The 21,734-nt window shown below is 51.0% G+C and overlaps 1 protein-coding gene across 1 annotated transcript in view; it reads right to left on the bottom strand.

Annotated features, from left to right (window-relative positions):
• The window catches only part of LOC125147574 (liprin-alpha-1-like), a 50,467-nt gene that overhangs the window by 19,653 nt on the left and 9,080 nt on the right, over positions 1-21,734 (bottom strand). Inside the window, exons 2-3 of the mRNA XM_047824665.1 lie at positions 2,301-2,435; positions 661-744 (exon numbers count right to left, since the gene is read on the bottom strand). Of these exons, the coding sequence (XP_047680621.1) occupies positions 661-744; positions 2,301-2,435 (219 nt within the window). The remainder of the gene's footprint in view (positions 1-660; positions 745-2,300; positions 2,436-21,734) is intronic.

The raw sequence follows: 21,734 nt of genomic DNA, 5'->3' as shown, positions 1-21,734 counted from the left end.
AACCTGATGGCCTTGGATGGACGTCCCAAGTTGGGGAGGCTGCTCCCTGCTCTGTCTCCTGGGTGTTTCATGTTGACGTCCGACCAGCTCCCGCAGGGAAAAATCTCAGGGGATTCAAGGGACAAGGGCCTCCCTTTCGTCAAGGCTCGATGACGCTATTCCTCTTCTTAGGAACATCTACCCCGACCTGTGCCTTTACATCTCAAGTAGAAATTCAGGATGTGGGGACCAAGGTCAGGCCCGTGACCTGATTTCAGGACCTCAGTGTCATGTCCTAAGGAAGGAGACCCCTCCTCTAGGCTGCCCTACCCCAGGCCAGTACCTCCGCTTTGGCCAAGGGACACCCACGAGGTCCCGCGTCAACCGTGAGTAGCTGCTAAAGAGCTGGTGGGCACGGTGGGCTGTGCGGGTGCCTCCACCCCTAGGCGGCACTGCCTACGGGGCCCCAGCGTCCAGAGAACATTGTCCACAGGCTAGGAGTGTTCACTAACGTCCAACTTGCACAAGAGTGCACTGTACCCCTGATGGGATCGAGAAGGGGCCTGGCGTCCACGTGGGGAGAAGTGGGAAACAAGGGACCACTCCCTACCCCCACACCCCCAGCCTGCGCCTCATCCTCAATCACTGCCAGGTGCGCGGCTGCTCCGCCCGGACACGTACCCGCTGCAGTTCTTGGTTCTTTTCCTCCAGCTGGGCCTCCATCTGGTGCAGCCTTTCTTCCATGTTGCCACGCCTCTGCTCAGCCTGTGGGCGACAGCGGGGTTAGAAGAGCTGGCTGCCTCACAACACACGCTGTGCCTACGAACGACATGCTGTGAGCGGCCTTCTGCCTGCTCACAGTCCCTACAGGCCTCATGCGTGCCAGTGGGAAACAGTGGGCTTCCTTGCTGGTGACCGGGGGTAGGCAACGGTCTCGTCCCCACCCCGGGTTCTGGATCCTTGGACGGTGCCTCGTCCCCTGGGAGACACGCCTGTCCACTCAGCACGGACAGGAGGAAGCAGCAAGGGGAAAGAGCAAACAGGCGTGCTGCCTTCCTAAGCTGGGAAGTTACTTCCAACAACTTAGCTTTCTCAACAGCACAGTGTCCAAAGACAAAGGGTCGGGCTACACGGCTGACCAGGGATAGGAGACAGGACAGGCGAGAAAAGAATCGGAGACTTGGCATGCAGATCACAAAGGAGGAGAGGCTCTGTTGGAGCCTGGGCCTGTGGGCGCCCAATGCCGCCTGCCCGACTTGATGGCAGCCTTGAGGGCCATTATCCCGTGACGAACCCACCCCCCTTCCCACTGGGACCCTCACTGCACTGGAACCGGTGACACAGAAGCACCGACAGGCTCCCTGCTACAGGTTCCCTCAGCCCAGGTTCCGGAAGGATGGACTGGCTGCCCAGTCATGTGCTCCCTCGTCCTGTGTGCATCACTCGATCCCAGCACAGACTACATCATGTCTGGAAACTACCTCTTCAACTGCTGCCTTCCTCTGTGGGTGGTGAGGGCTGTGAGAGCTGGGAGGGCAGGGACTGTGTCTGGCACGTTCCTCGACTCTATTTGTGGAACCTCCGAGTGAATTCCTTAAAGATTTATTTCTTAAAGGGGTGTCTGGGTGGCTCAGTCAGTCGGGTTCTGACTCTTGGCTTCAGCTCAGGTCATGAACTCAAGGTTTGGGCGTTCGAGCCCTGGGTCAGGCTCTGTACTGATAGCATGGAGCCTACTTGGCATTCTATCTCCTTCTTTCTGCCCCTCCCCTGCTCATGTATGTGCCCATGCTCGCCCTCTCTGTCTGTGTCAAATAAATGAACATTTAAGAATTTTTTAAATAAAAACGATTGTGTTTAAAAGAGGATAGGATATTCTCATTTCTCGGAAAAATTCTATGCTTTCTTTGTTTTTTTTTTCCTTCGGTAAGCTCTACACCCAACGGGGAGCTCAGACTCATGACCCTGAGATCAAGAGTCCCAAGCTCCACTGACTGAGCCGGCCAGGCACCCCTGTCCTTCTCTTGCCCAAGGCTACTATCTTGAGCTTTGAGTCGCTGACTTAAGTCTGAAAAGCAGTGAGTCTTAGATGCAGCCAACGGCAAACAGCACACGTCAGACAAAACCGGAGGGAACAAAACTGGGGATGATGCCTGCCGTTTGAAAAGCATTCCAATCTCAGACAAAGTAGCACCGAAAACAGATCTCAGCTGGTTCGCGGACTTTGGCACGCCGACGTTACCGGTGAGAAATGAGATACAAGAACGGACCGCCATGAAAATGACATTCCCACCATGGGACCCAGAAGGAAACGGGGGCCCCACCTTGCAGAGGGTGGCCACCCTCTGGGCCGGCTCGGCTTCCACCTCGGGCAGCGACTTGGCCTTCCTCGGGGTCTGCTGCAGCCTCCGCTCCGCCACCTCCAGGCGCTCTTGCAACTGGCGGTTTTGATCCACAGTCTAGGAAATGAAGGCAAAGCATCAAAGTGTAGCAAGTCTTCTCTCCGTTTCCATTTTTAATAAAGTGAAACAAAATCTGAATGCAGAGATCTGCTGTTAGTTCTGACCGAAGCCAACAGTTTGGTAGGTGCTTCAGAGTAAACCTTTCCTTTCTGCAAGGAGTCACCCACTGCCTTGGTCCTCCTTTCACTACGCAAAACATGTCTTGCCAAACTCTTTGCTCTTCTACAGTATCTTCAAAGAAGTCTTTCCAAAGACAAAGTTCCCACACATTAAAGAAAACCCATCTTCTGGAGGAGCTTGCTCGTTCTTCCTGACCAGTAAAGGAGAGAAGGGTGAGGTCCTAACCCTTCGTAAACATATTTATACTGCGGTCCAAGGGCTCGCTACATAGGACATTCTGAGGTGGGCACATCAGCCAGCACAGAGCTTCTGAGAGCATGCCTGATGCCAGTTGAGTTCTTTTTGGAAGTGTACCATTATTCAACAAAAACACTCTCCCTCTTGACCAAAAACGTGGAAAACTTCAACGTGGAAAAGTTAGACACGAGATTTTTTGTTAAAGGACTTGTAGGGAAGCCGAGGTGGCTCAGTCGGTTAAGCGTCCACCTTTGGCTCAGGTCATGATCTCATAGCTCATGGGGTCAACCCCGCCTCATGCTCTGTGCTGACAGCTCAGAGCCTGGAGCCTGCTTTGGATTCTGTGTCTCCCTCTCTCCCTCCCTGGCCCTCCACTGCTCATGCTCGCTCACTCTCTCTCTCTCACTCTGGCTCCCTATCTCAAAAATAAATAAGCATTAAAAATATATAAAGTCATTTAAAAATTTTTTTCAACGTTTATTTATTTTTGGGACAGAGAGAGACAGAGCATGAACCGGGGAGGGTCAGAGAGAGAGGGAGACACAGAATCGGAAACAGGCTCCAGGCTCTGAGCCATCAGCCCAGAGCCCGACGCGGGGCTCGAACTCACAGACCGCGAGATCGTGACCTGGCTGAAGTCAGACGCTTAACCGACTGCGCCACCCAGGTGCCCCTATAAAGTCATTTTAAAAATCATGTACAAGGTGAGGTTTTTGCAAGGTTAACGTTTGTTCCCACAGACTTCTTCCACCTTCTGTGTGCATATAGCTCTGTGTGTATATACAGACCGCGTATCATGCTTTAAAACCCTCCAAAATAAATCACATGCTGTACACATAGTATTTCGTGATCTGCCCTTTACACTCATGCTTTGGAATATGTTACGTGCTCTCAAACAGCATTCCTCCATGTCATTTTAATGGCTTCCTAGTATACCACTTTCATTATCATTTTGGGTCGACTGACACATTTGACAAACACACCAGACAAAGCTCACTCTGTTTCCAAGAAGCTGGATGTGGTTTTCCTGTTCAATGCCGGATGACCTGAGACAACCAAGGAAGAGACGTGCGGCTTCCCAAAACACAGGGTCTCACATCCTCACGCCAGACTGTGCTTCTGCCCCTGCCATTCCCCCCGATCTCAGGTACTAACCAAAATGGCCAGCTGCCGACACATTCCCGGCCACTCCCTGCTCCTTTGGAAACAGGGCTAACAGGCAACAGAGTAACGTGCATGTAAGACAAGACAAAGAAGGAATCAAGGAGGGGAGCCTCATAACATGCTTCATAAAATTCGAAAGAATTAAACCCTGGAAGTTGAAGTAACCCCGCTGGTCAACACAAGATTCTAAGATCCTAAAACCTTGACATTGACACTTGGTCCTTAACTTGACTTGTAATTAATAAAAGTGGAATGATGTTGAACGAAACCAATGACCTGTCGATGAAGAGAGTCCTTCTTTGGGAACTCGTTTTCAAGTTTATCTTTGAGGTTGTGCAGAGAGGTGGCTTTGTGCTGTGCCCTGAGGCAGCGCTTCTCAAGGGTAGTGATCCTGTCTTACATGTCTTCCTTCTGGGCCACGGCCTACAGCAGGTATTTCAGAGGGAAAACAGGGAAAGAATTAGCGGACGACACATTAACACGCTCCAGACACAAAAACCGGGTGAAATCCTCATTTTCCAAACAAACAGAAAAGTAGCATCCTCGGGGTACCTGGGTGGCTCAGCCGGTGTCGCTTTGTGAGTTGGCGCCCCGCATCACCTCTCCTTTGGCGCCCGCCGCCCCTCCCCCCTCCCTGCCTGCTAACCTGTCTCCCCAGGGAGCTGCGCTGCTGGGGCCTAAAAAAACCCCAGCCACTGCTCCCTCAGGCCCTCCCCGGGCCAGCAAGGCGGCCCTGCCTGGCTGGCCCCGACCCGACTCGCCCCCCGCCACCCCATGCGCCCACACCCCAGGGCATTTCAAAGGGGCACGCTCCCCACTCCCGGAACCCGGCCAAATCCCACTGCAGTGACTGGAAGCCCAGCCCAGCTTTGCACCTTTCCTGACACACCACCCAAACCCGCACCTGCTCCGAGGTGGGGGTGCGGTGTGGGCGGAACAGGAGGCTGGCGCCGGGGGCCTGGAGGGTGGGGGCTGGGTGGGTGTATACAAGAACCCAGGAGCGGGCCGGAGGGACAGGGTGAAACTGACTCGCATCCGCCACAGGCCTGGGCTCCCTGGGTCCTGGATATCTTCCCTCCCTCGAGCCCTCATCCCCAGGGACCCTGGCATTTCAGGAGGCCCAGCTAGGGTAGCGGATTCGGGCTGGTGATGTTGTCTGGGGGTGTTGGGGACTCTCGGGTGGGTTTGCACCAGTTGGGGGAGACGGGAGGGAACGGCCTGGTGGCTGGCTGCGCTCGCCCTAGGGCTGCGGAAGAGAGGCCAAGAAGGCAGCCAGGCGGGCCCAGAAGGCACAAGCGCCCTGATGCTCCAAGCTCGCTGTCCCCACTTCCCAGGGAGCAGCCCAGCGTGGTGTGGTGCGGACCTGCGAGGTGCCTTGCGGCGCGGTTCAGGATGGAAGCGGAGGCGGGCGTGCAGCCAAGCCGGGAGCAGCCTGCAAGAGTCCCGGGATTGGAGAACGCCGGGGCTGGCGCCAGAGCGCGTTGCCAGGGTCCGTTTGCGCGGCCTCTGCCACCCGCCCGGGGCCCGGGGCCTTGGCCCGCGGCGGAGGGCGGCGGCAGGCAGGCAGGCAAGCGGGCAGGCAAGCAGGCAGGCGCGTGCATGGGTGAAGCGCAGCACCCGCTTGGCTTGGGACTCGTGGAGCAGGCTCTTGAAGGGCCCAGCCAGCAGCCACTGGCCTGTTCGGCCTTACCGGCCAGAACGCGCCCGACCCCGTCTTTTCTGGGAAGCTAAGCAGGGTCGGGGCTGGTTCCAACTTGCATGGGAGACGGCCTTGGGAATACTGAGTGCTGTAGCCTTCTGCCTTTTAAGCCTGTGGCCTCCATCACCTCTCCTTTGGCGCCCGCCACCCCTCCCCCCTCCCTGCCTTCGACCCTGTCTCCCCAGGGAGCTGCGCTGCTGGGGCCAAACACACCCCAGCCACTGCTCCCTCAGGCCCTCCCGGGCCAGCAAGGCGGCCCTGCCTGGCCCGTCCACGCCCCGCCTCGCCCTCCCGTGCCCACACACCCCAGGGCACTTCGAAGGGGCACACTCTCCACTCCCGAAACCGGGCCAAATCCCTTTGCAGCGACTGGAAGCCACAGCCCAGCTTTGCACCTTTCCTGACACACCAACCAAACCCGCACCGGCTCCGAGGGGGGGTGGGGGGGGTGTGGGGGAGCGGTGTGGTGTGTGGGCGGAACCGGAGGCTGGCGCCTGGGGGCTGGAGGGTGGGGGCTGGGTGGGCGGATACAAGAACCCAGGAGCGGGCCAGAGGGGCAGCGCGACCCCAGACTCCGCATCCGCCACAGGCCTGGGCTCCCTGGGTCCTGGACCTCTTCCCTCCCTCGAGCCCTCATTCCCAGGTCCCCTGGCATTTCAGGAGGCCCAGCTAGGGCAGCGGATTCGGGCTGGTGATGTTGTCTGGGGGCGGTGGGAACTCCGGGGTGGGTATGCACCAGGTGGGGCAGACAGGAGGGAACGGCCTGGTGGCCGGCTGCGCTCGCCCTAGGGCTGCGGAAGAGGCGCTGAGAGCCCCGGCCGGGCGGGCCCGGAAGGCAAGAGCGGCCTGATGCTCCAAGCTCGATGCACCCACTTCCCAGGGAGCAGCCCAGCGTGGTGTGGTGCGCGCCAGCGAGGTGCCTTGCGGCGCGGTTCAGGATGGAAGCGGAGGCGGGCGGGCGGCCCAGCCGGGAGCAGCCTGCAAGAGTCCCGGGATTGCAGAACGCCGGGGCTGGCGCCACAGCGCGTTGCCAGGGTCCGGTTGCGCGGCCTCTGCCACCCGCCCGGGGCCCGGGGCCTTGACCCGCAGCGGAGGGCGGCGGCAGGCAAGCAGGCAAGCTGGCAGGCAGGCAAGCAAGCAGGCTCGTGCACGGGTGAAGCGCGGCACCCGCTTGGCTTGGGACGTGTGGAGCAGGCTCTTGAAGCGCCCAGCCGCAGCCCCTGGCCTGTTCGGCCTTACCGGCCAGAACGCGCCCGACCCCGTCTTTTCTGGGAAGCTAAGCAGGGTCGGGGCTGGTTCCCACTTGCATGGGAGACGGCCTGTGAATACCGGGCGCTGTAGCCATTTGCCTTTTAAGCCTGTGGCCTCCGTCACCTCTCCTTTGGCGCCTGCCGCCCCTCTTGTGTCCCTCTCTCCTCAAGGATCTTGGCTCCTGGGGAAACACACCCCAGCCACTGCTCCCTCAGCCCCTCCCGGGCCAGTAAGTTGTCCTGGCCTGCTCCGGCCCTGTCAGGCGTGGCTGGCACATCCCACCGCTAGTCAGATGGGGCATGATCCCTGGTACCCGCTCCCCTTATCAGGCCAAGTCTTTCTGTTCTGGCTGGACACCACTCCCCAGCTTTGCAATTTCCCTGCACACAACCCACAGGTGCAGGGTGGAGGAAGAGAGGGCGGGGCTGGGGTCTGGGTAGGGGTTCGGATGTTGGAGGTTTGGGTTCGGGCGCGTTTATACAGGGACCCAGGAGGGGTGGGAGGCGCAGGGAGATCTCAGATATGGACTATGCCCCAGTCCTGGGCTCCCTGGGTCCTCTACCTCTGCCCTGCCTCTCAGCCCTCATCCCCAGAGCCCCTGGCAATTCACAAGGCCCATCTAAGGTATTGGGCTTGGGCTGGTGAGGTTCTCTGGGGACGCTCGGGGCTTCCGTTTGGCTTTGAGCCAGGTGGGGCAGACAGGAGAGAATGGCCAGTGTTTGGTTTGAGCTAGCCCTCTTGGTGGGGAGGAGGGGCTGAGAATCTGCTGGGTTGCAAGGCAAGGCTGGTCTTATGCCCCTTCTTCAGCGCCCTGGTTCCAAATTAGCAGCCTTCCTTTTTTTTATGGGTTTGACAGAGGTGTGTTTCCTTCCTGGGGCAGCCAGTAAGATATGTACTTTTCAGCCCAGTGATAGAGTGTAAAGTTTCAACTTGTAATGGTTTGTTGAAACTATCGATTATTGGACGAAGTGAATTATGTCAGTCAGAAATATACAAGTACCATGTAATATTGTAATCATTCATGGGTTAGAAGTAAAGAATCACCGGAAATAAGAGAGCGAGGTCGTGAGGAAGAGACAAAGTGAGAGAGTGAGAGCGAGTAGAGTATCAAGTAACAGACCCTACTATGGTAATAGTTTGATAGTACTAGAGGGAAGGTGGTTGCTGGGGTAGTTTTCGCACCACGTGAAGGAGATTGAAATGTGTACCTGCAAAAATGCACACTGGGTAATATTTGGACCCTGAAACTACTTAACTCTTTGTATTAACCTTTTGAAATCAAAGAGACTACAAAACATGCAATTTGAAAAAGAAACAAAATGAAATGAGTACCTGTCCAATCGTTTAGTAGGTGAATTACATGAGATTGTAGTTATGACACCCTTGCCAGGACTGCTGTGGCTTCGGAACTACGTTGGGGGGGGGGGGGGCACATGGGTGGCTCAGTGAGTTGAGTGTCCGACTTGGGCTCAGATCATGATCTCGCTTTCTGTGAGTTCGAGCCCTTTGTCAGGCCTTGTGCTGATAGCTCAGAGCCTGTGTCTCCCTCTCTCTCTGCCACTTCCCTACTCATGCTGTGTCTTTCTCTGTCTCTCAAAGATGAATGAACATGAAAAACCATTTTAAAAAAAGAACTACCTTAGAAGAAGTTACAATGTCCTCTAAGTCACATTGCGTAGAGACTCCTCTCTTTCCCGTGCAGAAATAGCAGTAGTTGTGCAGGTATTGAAGAAGAATGAGGATGACAATGTCTTACAGATAGACAAAGGCAGCTTACCAACGGAAGGTTAGTGGGAAATACTCCGTGCGTGCCATCCTGGGCCTGTAGTTTTGACGCTCATGACGCAAGTCAAAAACAGGTTCATTTTGTATGAATTCCTTTAAAGGCCACCCATCCTTCCTCTGTGTCCAGCACTATATCTTCATTAGTGACCGGGACAAAATGTGATCTGTGCCCATGTGGAGATCACTGCCAATGAGGAAGACAGAGGTGAAAAGGGGGTCCATGTGGTTAGTAGGGATGGGAGACAACAGCATGGGTCATTGAGAGCAGAGATCTGCACTTCAAAGGAAACTTCCTCCGAAAGGAAAACTTGGCAGGAAGGTCTTGGAAAGGAATGAATTAGAGCTTTTGGAAAAGTGTGTTTTTATATTGAATAAAAGATGTGTTATCATCTCACCTGTGTATTTATTCCTAGAACGTAGGTTTAAAGTGGAGGGGATCGGGTATCTCTCTGGGAATTTGTCTCACCAAATTATAGCATTGTGGCAGAAATCTGCTAGGCCTCTTTAGTTTTTCCAAGGACTTCTCTATTCCTGTGACAATCAAGTCATTCTCTTTGGAAACCTCCATTGGGTCCTCTTCCTTATTGACTTTCCTTAGATTTTGAAGCAGCTTAACCAAACCAGGTTACATTTGCCGGTAGCTTTCCGTGTTCTTTGCATAGACAAAATAAGGCTGATGAAGGAAATAAGAATCCTGGCATTCAAGGGCAATCACAGCCTACACTGTTTTTCTACCTTAAGCATTATCTTCAGAGAGTGGAATCACAATGTGAGTTTGGCTTTTTTGTTGGGCAAACTGTTTTGTTTCTGTTTTTATTCTTATTTTCATTTCATTTGGGTAAACCCTACTTCGTATCTTTAAATATCCATTTACATTGGTTTTCAATTTTTTGTTACCCTACTCCTCATAGGGAAAAAGCTTCACCTGCTGCCAGTGCCCTTAACGGTACACATCAATGGGAACAACAAGTAGCCATAGAAGGGGGAGCGCTTGTTGACGTTGCTTCTTTAAAAAGTCATAACAGGGGCGCCTGGGTGGCGCGGTCGGTTAAGCGTCCGACTTCAGCCAGGTCACGATCTCGCGGTCCGTGAGTTCGAGCCCCGCGTCGGGCTCTGGGCTGACGGCTCAGAGCCTGGAGCCCGCTTCCGATTCTGTGTCTCCCTCTCTCTCTGCCCCTCCCCCGTTCATGCTCTGTCTCTCTCTGTCCCCAAAATAAATAAACGTTGAAAAAAAAATTTAAAAAGTCATAACAGGGAGGCTGCACCAGTTTGTATTGTGACCAGCAGTGCAAGAGTGTTCCCCTTTCTCCAAATCTCACCGACAACGGTTCTTTCTTGTGTGGTTCATTTTAGCCATTCTAGCAGGTGTGAGGTGGTCTCTCATCATGGTTTTGCTTTGCATTCCTTAATGCACAGTGATGTTGAGCATCTTTCCATATGTCTGTTAGCCATCTGGAAGTCTTCTTTGGGAAAGTGTCTATTCATGCCTTCTGCCCATTTCATAACTGGGCTGTTTGGTTTTGGGTGCTGAGTTTGATAAGTTGTTTCTAGATTTTGATCCTAACCCTTTATCAGATATGTGTCTTGCAAATATCTTCTCCCATGCTGTGGGCTGCTTTTAGTTTTGTTCATTGTTTCCTCCACTGTGCAGAAGGTTTTGTCTTGATGAGAATATTACTCAGCCATCAAAAAGCATGGAGTCTTGCCATTTGAAACTATGTGGATGGAACTAGAACGTATTGTGCTAAGCTAAATGAGTCCCTCTGAGAAAGACAAAGATACAATTTCACTAGTATGTGGAATTTAACATATGAGAAGGTGAGGACGAGAAGAGAGATAGACTTAAAAAAATTTTTTTTAATGTTTATTTATTTCTGAGACAGAGAGAGACAGAGCATGAGCGGGGGAGGGGCAGAGAGAGAGGGAGACACAGAATCCGAAGCAGGCTCCAGGCTCTGAGCTGTCAGCACAGAGCCTGACGCGGGGCTCAAACTCACAGATTGAGATCATGACCTGAGCCGAAGTCAGACACTCAACCGACTGAGCCACCCAGGTGGACCTAGAAAAGAGGTAGACTTTTAATGATAAAGAACAAACTGAGAGTTGATGGAGGGATGTGGGTGAGAGATGGGCTAGATGGGTGGTGGGTACTAAGGAGGGCACTTGTGATGAGCACTGGGTGTTGTACGTAACTGATGAATCACTGAATTCGACTTCTGAAACCTGTATGTTAACTAACTAAAATTTAAATTAAAATAAGAAGCAGAAATCTAAACAGCCCACTCCCTCGGTCATGGTCCACTAAATGGTCTTGACAACAGTGTGTGACATTCTCTCTGGCACCATCATTCTAGATGCTGTATCATGGTCCTGTAGCCAGAGGAATCGGATCCTCTCTGTCTGAGAAGGAGGTGTCCCATTCAGGGCTCTTAGAGAAAAAGCAGAGAGGACACATGCCTACGTGAAAGTCTGTGCAAATCCCTAGTCACTGTCTTTGCTCTCCAGAATCAGACCCCTCCCCACCGGAATCAAAGGTGATGGCAACTGAAATCATGGCAACAATCACCCTCCAGTAAGAGAGTCGAGGCCCCTCTCGCTACTGAAAAATGAGTGCCCTGATCTCTAATGCACAACAAGGGGTCTAGTTTCAGGAGTGTGATGAGTTATTTTTGCTCGTTTTGTGGATGAGAAATGACACCAAACTCCTCGTCCTATGTTCACTTTTCTAATGACGAGTGAGGCTGGATGTTTACCACTTCCTGCCATTTCCAAAATGTAGCCACTGTTCTCAGTTCTGGGTGAGCCTGCTGAACACACTCTCCTGGACATCCCCCGGGGACACAGAGAGTGATCTGTGTCCAGTCAGGAAACGTCACTCCTTGTGAAACCACTAAGCTGTTAGTGAGGGGAGGTCAGTTTCCAGATTTCAGGACAGAAATTCTGTCACTTCTTACTTGCTTTGTCCCGTGTTTGTTCCATCTCTCTCTGTCTGTCTACTCCTCTTTCTTTCTCTCTCTGTATCTCTCTCTCTCTTTCTCTCTCTCTCTCCTTCCCTTTTCCCTCTCTCTCTCTGCTCTCTGTCCTCATTTGCTCCCTCTGTCTCTCCGCTAACCCTGGAAATGGGGAATCAAACACTTCAGTTAGGGAATACCATATGAGAACATGATATAGGAGAGTAAGAAGCAAGTTTCCAAGTCAAAAGATTGAAATAGGCTCTCAGTTGCAACTGAGTTCTGACACTGTCGGTGTGAGTGAGCTTGGAAGGAAAGTATCACCCTTTTGAGTCTCCGTTGAGACCACAACCCTGGCTTCATAGAGACTTACTTTGAGGCAGGGTCACACAGCTCTGCTGTGACTGGATTCCTCTCCTACAAAAATTGTGAGCTATTCAATATTTGTAGTTTTAAGGTTCTAAATATCTAGACAATTCTGTCAGAGAGGAATGGAAAGCTAATAGTCTACCAGGTCCCAGCATCTGGTCTATGCTCTGGCTCCTCTCTGCCTCTCCCCTCCCAGGATCCCACAGCCACATTAGCCACCTTTCTGATGTGTCTGGACAAACTCGATTCTGTCTCCTATTCTTGGCCACAGCAATATCTTCTCCTGACACGTTGCAGACATGGGCAGGGTGGTTCCCTTTTGTCATTCTGGTCCCAGCAGATGTCACCTCCAGTGACTCCCCAGGCTGTCCTCACAGCACACTTGTTTTTTTCACTATTACAGTCCTTGAACCCCTTCCCTTTTGATTGGGACAAATCTTGTCTTTCATACCTTCGTTCATCTCCCCACCAGACTGTGGAGACCTGGCAGGCGGGGACCGCTTTGTCATTGCCAGCCTTTCAGTTAGGCCCACCAGATCCCCTAGCGCAAAGTGCGTGCTTGGAGCAGTTACCGAATGAAGAAATTGAAGGACTGTGGAGCCCTCTGTCTAGATTTAATGGGCTTGCTCTGTGGAGATAACTGCTACTCATGGGAGATTCCTGTTGTATCTGAGGCAGGGGGATTCCAGAATGGCCTCTGCACGAACTTTCCCTTGTTCCGTTCCTCCAGCAAGTCTCAGTGTGCACCACGGACACAGGAGGCTGCCTGTTCCCTGGTGCCCGGCGCTAGCACTGCAGCCACAGGCATGAAGACCACCAAACAGAATCAGCGCCCTGACCCAGCTTAACCTAATCGGACCTAAACCTAAGCTAATGTGGCCCTCGGAGGTCCCTGAGTAAAGCTCATAAGCTACGCGCCCAAGAGCTGTGCTATGGATCTCAGGTTTCTGTCGTTCCCCTTTGTCCATCCCCAGTGTATACTCGTGACTCGTGAGGCATCCTTCCGTCGGCCAGCAAAATGAACCCCCTGTTTCCCAATGAAGAGCCTGGGGACCCCGGACTGTTACTGGACTTGGGCTCTGGAGTCAGTGTACAGGGCTCTGACACGTCCTTCCCTATCCCCACCCCTTACCGCCCCAAGTCCCCAAACCTCTCTAGGCTCTAAAGGCTTCAGCAAGTATCAAGTCCTTCTCTAGTCTCTCCGAACACAGTGAGGCATTGATCGAGAACCAAGGCCAGTTGACACTTTATGATTTTACGGAACTCAGGAGAAACCCACTGGCAACACAACTGATTATGGGAGAACACCGAGGCCTGTTCTTCTTTAGCTATTGTGAAAATACTGGGAGTTAGTTCATCATAATTCCAGGTGCCCAGAGAGGCAGACTGTAGGACCCTAGTCCTTTCCTCTGGAGGCTGGGTCAAGGATGGTCCTGGGTGCAGCAGAAACCTACAAACATGAAGAATCTCTTGCCCATTTGGGGCGCCTGGGTGGCGCAGTCGGTTAAGCGTCCGACTTCAGCCAGGTCACGATCTCGCGGTCCGTGAGTTCGAGCCCCGTGTCAGGCTCTGGGCTGATGGCTCGGAGCCTGGAGCCTGTTTCCGATTCTGTGTCTCCCTCTCTCTCTGCCCCTCCCCCATTCATGCTCTGTCTCTCTCTGTCCCAAAAATAAATAAAAACGTTGAAAAAAAATTTGTGACAAAAGAATCTCTTGCCCATCTTTGGGCCTTTGTGCATGCAGCTGTGACAATGGATGCTGCTGCCCCATGGCAGAGCTCTCTCTCACCTGTTTCTTCCTTCTGTCTTGTTATTGCCCAGTGTCCAGTCTCTCTTGAACACACCGTTCAGTGTGTGTGTGTGTGTGTGTGTGTGTGCCAGTGCATATGTGCGAATTAGGATAGCAAGGTGAACTCAAATGGACAGGAAATGCTGACATGATTTCTCCTAGAATATTTGTCTCTCATTTTTAGAGCAAACGTGATGGGAGAGCTTTAAGCTATTGCCAGTTGCACCAAAGATACTTTGTCAGTTACATAGAAATTACCCTAGCGGAGAGGTATAAAATCTGTACTCTGAAATCTCATGAACGAAATGCAAGAGGACACAAAGAAATGGGAAACCTCTCCATGCCCATGGTTTGGAGTACAAAATGGTTAAAAGGTCTATACTACCCCAAGCAATCGACACGTTAGCGCAATCCGTATCAAAATACCACCACCATCTTTCACAGAACAAAAGATCCTAAAATTTGTATGGAATGATAAAAGTCCCCCAATAAGCAAAGCGATGCTAAAAACCAAAGCAAAACTGGAGGCATCATTGTGGACATATTACAAAGAGGACTGAAAACAAAAGAAATAAAAACAAAACAAACAAAAAGCCTAATGATTTATTGTGACTGACTCACTTATTCCAAGAATATTTCTATTTAGGTTCTCTTTATGCTTCTACCTCAGCAGTAGTCGAATAAAATCTAATGTTTGCCACTCAGATATTTAGAATAAATGAAGGAAAATAGGACAGAAGAATGTGCTGTCCTGAAGATTCAACGTTTCTTTATGTCATTTTCTACTCACGGGTGTTTCTAAATATGCGACCTCCTCATTTCTAGGTGATAGGAGAACGTGACCGCATGCAGGAACCACAACTGACAGACTGTCTTTCAAGTGAATTGAGATATTTCTATATTTCTGTCAGATATCACTTTCCTGTTTGGCAATCCCACAGACGTACTCACAGCTCAACCATTGGGAGACTTTGCACTTTAGCAACATAGGTTATTGTAAAGTCTATGTGGCCGGAGACATAAAAACACACAGTGATGTGTCCCTGTGTGATGAATGCAGTCCAGAAACAGGTGTCATGCTGCAAAGCAATCAGGTTAGATGTTAAATAGAATAGAGAATATAAGACGCTAATGCAACTCAAAGCAGGTGGTGCTGGAAAGAGCCCACCTCACGTCAGGGTCAAGAAGAGACTGGGGTCAGGGGCCAGATTCAGGAGCAACTGGTCTGTCCTCAGACAGTGACAAGAAGCTCTAGGCGAGCTCCCACTTGGTGGTGTGCTACCCCACAGCAATTCGTTTGCCATGTTGGGGAAGAAAGAAAGGCTGTCCTTGCATTCCTAAGAAGTCAGGGCCAGGCAGGATTGTGTTGGCTCAGATGGTTACTTCCTGCTCTCTCCCAACCTCCTGGAATGCCTGTGCTTCCTAAGTTCTGAGATGCTAATGGTTTGTCCAAGCAAAGTGCATACCTTGCCTAAGGAGGTAGAAACAAGAATCTCCATAAGTAAAGATCAGAGACCATCTCCAGGGACTTGGGGGTCAGCCAGGAGCCAGATAAGATCCTTCAAATCACCACTGCTCTATCGCTGAAGGAAAGGAATGGAAGAAAGTGATAGCCCTTTTACATACAGGGCTCCTAAGTGTAGCTACCGGAGGTTCCCCTGAGGCCTGGCCCACTGAGGTTAGTGCTGACACCAACCTGGCCCAGGAAAAAGTGCTAGTGACTTCATTGGAAGCTTTATACCATTTTCTTCAGTGAGGAAAACATCTGGCCTTCAGTGCATCCCTTCAGATTCCCTTGCTCTTTCATTAATGAGGATATCCTTATGGGACATTCACAGACATCATCTAGGAGCATTTTCTGACGGTAATCATGGAGTTGTGACCAGTTGCCAGGAATCTAGGACGGCCTGGGCAATAGGAATCCATGGGCCTCCTCTGCAAGACCTACCTTGGCCAAAGATGTCATCGGTGATCAGAACTGTTCAGCCCAAGAGGCTTGCATTGTGCACAGGGGCCGAGGAGGTTCGGAAGGATCTGATCTCCTTTCTGGATCAAGGGCCTAGGGCCATGTTGAGGAGCTACAGGGCTGTCAGTCAGACAGTGCCCAGTCCTTCCCGGGGAGCCTGCACTCACACCGTGTGTCATCACATAGCACTTAATTTCTGATATCGAAAAGGAAAGGTTGACCTCCTGCCAGTAAGAACTCTGTGTCTGGCTGGTTTCTGTTGCCATGGGACCATTGCCCTGCTCTCTACCCACCCCTTTCAGGAAAGCCTGAGCTACCTACCCCCTGAGACACTCAGGGACCGTGCGTGTAAAGTTCATTCACCGAGCAGGTTGGGGCACAACAATACTCCAAGACTAAAATACCAGAGCCTGAATCTGAAGACTTGCCAGGAGCAAGAGCCTACCTTGTGAGGCACAAGGGCCTATCCACAGATGGGAATGGCTTGAAACCTGGCCAGAGCTTGACACTTTGCTGACCATATTGCCGTTGGGGTGCATGACGCTGCTCACGGGACTCCCTGGTACAGCTAGTGGGTGTTCCATTTCTCTTCAGGCCACAGGTCTTTTTCACTCCTTGGAACCCACACTTGCCCAGGGAGTTGTGCTAGTAACATCAGCTCCAGCTTCTTTCTGTTTTCACCTGAGATGAAGAACCTTAGCCCTCAGTGTATCTTTTCAATTTTCTTACACTTATCCTCACTGTGTGTTCATTGGGAGACATTCCGTGCTGGAGTCGGGCAGCCTTTGTCTCCAATTTTATTGGTGGAGTCTTGCCAAGTTCCCATCAGTTTGGAATTGCTTGAGGCACTGATGCTCTTCTGGTGTCTTCCAGATGTATCTTGGGAACAGGAGGTACTGGGGACATGAATGTGTGAAGCACAAGAGGCTTGCTTGTGGGTAGTGGCAGGTGATATTGGGAGACAGTTGGCCTCACTGCTGTGGCAAAATTTGATAGAGATGTGGCCTTTGGGGCCACAGTCAGAAGGAAAAAAAAACAATCACAGAGATAGGGCTAGCTAGTCTTCTTTTTTTTCATACTTTACTGATAAATTAGCTTCCATACAACACCCAGTGCTTATCCCAACAAGTGCCCTCCTCAATGCCCATCACCCATTTTCCCTCTCCCCCACCACCCATCCACCTTCCATTTGTTCTCTGTATTTAAGGGTATCTTATGGTTTGCCTCCAACCCTCTCTGTTTGTAACTATTTTTTTCCCCTTCCCTTCCCCTCGGTCTTCTCTTAAGCTTCTCAAGAAGCACATGTGAGTGAAAACATATGATATGTATCCTTCTCTGACTGACTTATGTCGCTCAGCATACAACCTTCCCGTTGCATCCACGTTGCTGCCAATGACATGCTTTCACTCTTTCTCATTGCAGATAGGGCCGATTAACTCCCAGTGAGCACACATGAAGGTTGTTTTCAACCCCCCGAACAACTAATTTCTGATATCAACGAAAACATGTTGTCCTCCTCAAACCGTTGGGCGTTGAAGTCTCTTGTTTGTGCAGAGACTATTACTGTGCTCTTTGCCCCCGCCATAGACTGCCTCAACATCCTGCTTTTGGAGACTTTCAGGGATCCTGCATGCCCAGTCGTTGCGCCAGAAGGTGATCGTCAAAGAAACGACTCAGAAAGAACTAAACAGAATCAGAACCCAGTCCTACACACTTGGGCATCAGCTCGTATGGAGACTCTGCCCTCCAGATCACCACTGCTTTTACCCACGGACAGGAAAAGCTGCAAAGCTGGCAAGTGCCCCAACCCCCCTACACTGTTTGATGTCAGATGTTGGGTTTCTTTTGCTACATTCAAGCTCCCAGGTGTAACTAAAATAGGTTCTATTTCTCTATAACCCACAGGTTTTCCATAGTCATAGGACACGACGCTTCCCTGGGGAATTGTGCCGGTCACTTCCTTCACAGATTTATTTTATTATCATCTGGGACAGAGAGTCGGGACCCAACTGTATCCCTTCTGATTCCCTTGATCTCTTCCTAATCCGGTTTTCCAGTGAGGGACTTTGTTTCCTAGCCTGGAACTATGTCTCTCTGATTTTAATTGTGGAGTCCTGCTACGTTGCCCTAGATCCAGGGGAACATGGACAGTGGGTTCTCCATGGGCTCACCTGTGACACCTCTCTTGGCAAGAGAAGGCAAAAAGTCTTCTGGATTGGGGCAAGTGTTATTGGGCGGGAGCCATCTTCCCTTGTGTGCAAGGGGAGTTGGAGATCAGAGGTCGAGTCAGGAACCACGTAACTGTTACTCAGAGAGTGCCCAGCATTCACAAGCAGCTAACACATGGCGATTCCCAAGGACACATTGCCCTCCCTTACTGAGACCTGTGTGCTTGTTAGCCTGAGGGCTGTTGGTGACCCTGTTCCACGGGTCGCTGTGAGGTAACCACATGGTGAGAAGTCCAGTGTTGGAGCATGAGCATTGTTCTTCCCCAGGTGGTCAGGGCAGACAGTCCATGCAAAGACTCGGGGACCAGAGCCCAATTCCACAGACATGGCTGCCAGCCAGCACAGAGAAGCCAACACTGAGATAGATCACGAGGGCCTCTGCCCACTGGTTGTAAGTGGAAGGCAAGAGCCAGAAGCCTTCCTCCCTACGTAGCTCAGGATGCAGTGTGCTTGTGATCGGTGCTTCCTTTCATGCCAACCCCACAGACGTTTCCTTCTTACTCTCAGGACACCTAGCTTGCCTGGAAAATAGTGCTCATGTCCGCAGTCCCATTTTAATTCCATTTTCATCTGAGCTGAACAACTTATGTCCCCAGTGTGTTTCTTCTCACTTGTTATTCTTATTTTGATTATGATGATCATCATACTCATCATTGTTATTTATTGACCAGTTTCTCCCTGTGGGGCTTTGGTGGAAGCAGTCTGGAAGCCTCCCTTCTGATTTTTCATTGTCAACTCTTTTAAAGCAGGATCCCTGGATGTGGGACAGCTTGGAAAATTAGTGCCTCATGGGCTTCCCTGGCAAACAAACACTGGCAACAGGAAGCAGGTACCCCAGTGCGTTGGAAAGCATTGAGCACAAGAGGTTTGCCTGTGGACAAAAGGCCGGGTGGAAAGCAGGCTGCCTTCCTTCTAGGGCAAAGGAAATACATCAGCAGGAAGGAGTCAGGAGCAACGCAGCTGCCACCCAGACAGCAATCTCTGGCAGCTTCTCTGACTAATTTCACTTAGCATAATATCCTCCAGTTCCATCCACCTAGTCGCAAATGGCAAGATGTCATTCATTTTGATAAGGCACAGACCTTTCTTCTGGCGGAAGGTGAGAGGCTGCTCACAGGTCTCTCTCTGAAACCCAGCGATCCACTGAGGAAATCCCAGGCATCTGGAGGGATCCGTGTGTAACACGATGAAGAGTAAAAACGTCAGGAGGACGTCTGCCGCCAGGGCAAGTCATCAGGCGTGCAGACCTTTTCAGGACTCCAGGACATCCTCCCACAGTTCACACGGCTTTGTGAAGAAATCCGAAGGAGGGAAGGAGGAAGTGCATTTGACTAACCAAATAGCTCAACAGGTTTTCAGACACATTGAGAAAAAACAGAAAATGACACATTTCCAAAGATTTGTAGCTGCATAAAATTTGCTCTTCGTGCCAACAGAAATCACTGCTGCAACCTGCCAGCATACATCTCCTCATGGCCTCCAGTGTTTGTTCCTTGTAAATGATGACTTTGCTACAAGTAATAAATTCTATTACTGTGAGTTAAACACGTACTCACGCATGCAAACACAACACACAAAAGAGCCACCAGGGTGGCCCACTAGGTCAAGCGTCCAACTTTCAACTCAGGTCATGATCTCGAGGTTTGTGGATTCGAGCCCTTCGTCCAGCTCTATGCTGTAAACTGGGAGCCTGGAGCCTGCTTCTGATTCTGTCTCCCTGTCTCTCTGCTCCTCCCCTGCTCACCCTGTCTTCGTCTCTCAAAAAGGAACAAACATTAATCAATCAATCAATCAATAATTACATAACCCAAGGAAAGCTCTCTGAAGGGACCGTGTTGCAGCTGGGAGACAAACACAGCACAGGGAATGCTGTCTGCATGAGAAGCAGGGAGATTCGGGAGCAAAGGGAGAAGCCGGCTGCAATTCTAATGAACAGTAATGGTTACTGCCCAGAGATCAAGACACCAATCCGTCAAGCCACCGACTCCCCACCAACTCCCAGAAATGATACAGCAGCCTCGACAGGCACCCCACAGTTAGACATTACAGAGCAGAGAAATAAAGTGCCCTCTTTCCCTAGAAACAAGCCAGTCTCAAGCATATGCCACTTATATCCACGAGCCACTCTGTCACACACAAGAACCACAGGGTCCCCGGCATCCCATCCACACATCCATTTCGACAAGCACATCACTGAGCCCGGCCCAGGCTCAAGGGGAGGCCTTAGATTCCACCTCTCAAAGGGAGTTGTAGTGAAGCACCTACCTCCCATCGCGACTTTGATGTCATCATAGGCCACCTCTCAGCAAGTCTACGATGTCACTGCTTGTAGGACACATCGTGATGTCACACGAATCAAAATGTGAAAGCAGGGTCAAGATGGAATCGTGACATGTAGCACTTGCATGCTGATTTGTGAGAGGAGACATGTCTCCACTGCCAGTGCAGCTCAAAGTTCGAACCCGGGCTACTTTACGTTCCAAAGTGAGGGCCAGGGAGCAGTCATTCCAGGCTGAGACCCTCTATCGCACAGAGGGGATCCCTAAACAACCACTAACGTTTTCTATTCTAGAAACTTCTGCACAAATGCCAAAGGAAGATGTACAGTAAACCCTCATGAATGCATCACCCATCTTCCACCAGTATCAAACCACATGGTCACTTAATCATTGATGCATACCCTGACCTAACCCAGGGCATCGAGTTCCCAGACGGTGGGTGAGTGCACGTGTAAATACTGGGACATACGGTGGCACCGTGAGCCCTTTGTGTTGTCCTCCTTGCAATCCACGTGGCTGAGCAATACATATCGCTTTATTACCTAGATGCCACCGGGTAAATCTGAAAGGGATTTGCCAGGGCTCACACTGGCCACAAATGAGTTTGTAGGGAAGCAAGGGGAGGAACGGTTAGAATAGTATCACATGGGGTAGGGAGGGGAGTAAAAACCAAGGTGGGGGCAACCACAGTTTCTCTTGAAATAATGAGTGTGGTGGCACTTTGGGCAAAATGTTAAAAACGGGGGCCCCTGGGTGGCTCAGCTAGTTGAGTGTCCAACTTCGGGTCAGGTCATGATCTTATCATTGATGAGTTCAAGCCCTGCGTCAGGCTCTATACTGACAGCCCAGAGCATGGAGCCTGTTTTGGATTCTATGTCTCCCTGTATCTCTGCCCCTCCCCCAGTAGCATTCTGTGTGTGTGTCTCTCTCTCCTTCTCAAAAATAAACAAACATTAAAACATTTGAAAATACCAGGGTCACTCAGCTGCCACTCAGGGGAGTATACAACTCTTGTAGGAGGGTCATGGGTCTGTGCAGACGTTATTTAAAATCTTTAAAAAATAAATCGAAATTAGGCGCACCTGCGTGGCTCAGTCTGTTTAGCATGCGACTCTGATTTCAGCTCACATCATGATCTTTTTGTTGGTGAGAATTGTGTCCCATGTCGGGTTTGTGCTGACAGTGAGGAACCTGCTTGGGATTCTCTCTCCCTCTCCTCTGCCCCTCCTCCTCTCTCTCTCTGTCCCTCTCAAAATGAATACAATTTTTACAAAATTTAAAAGGTAACATAAATGGAAAAGAAAATAAGGTGTTGGAGACTAAGACACCCTCAACCCTCTATTTGTGCAATGTGGCAATCCCTCAGTCAGTGCTTTAATTACAAGTTAAATATTTTGTTAATTTTATATTTTTTAAGTTCATTTTGAGAGCAAGCACTTGTGTGAGCGGGGGAGGGGAGA

The sequence above is a fragment of the Prionailurus viverrinus genome, chromosome D2 (genome assembly GCF_022837055.1).
Source record: "Prionailurus viverrinus isolate Anna chromosome D2, UM_Priviv_1.0, whole genome shotgun sequence".
NCBI classification, from domain to species: domain Eukaryota; kingdom Metazoa; phylum Chordata; class Mammalia; order Carnivora; family Felidae; genus Prionailurus; species Prionailurus viverrinus.
Note: the sequence above shows the minus strand (reverse complement) of the source record. Positions and strands in the feature narration are given on the sequence as shown.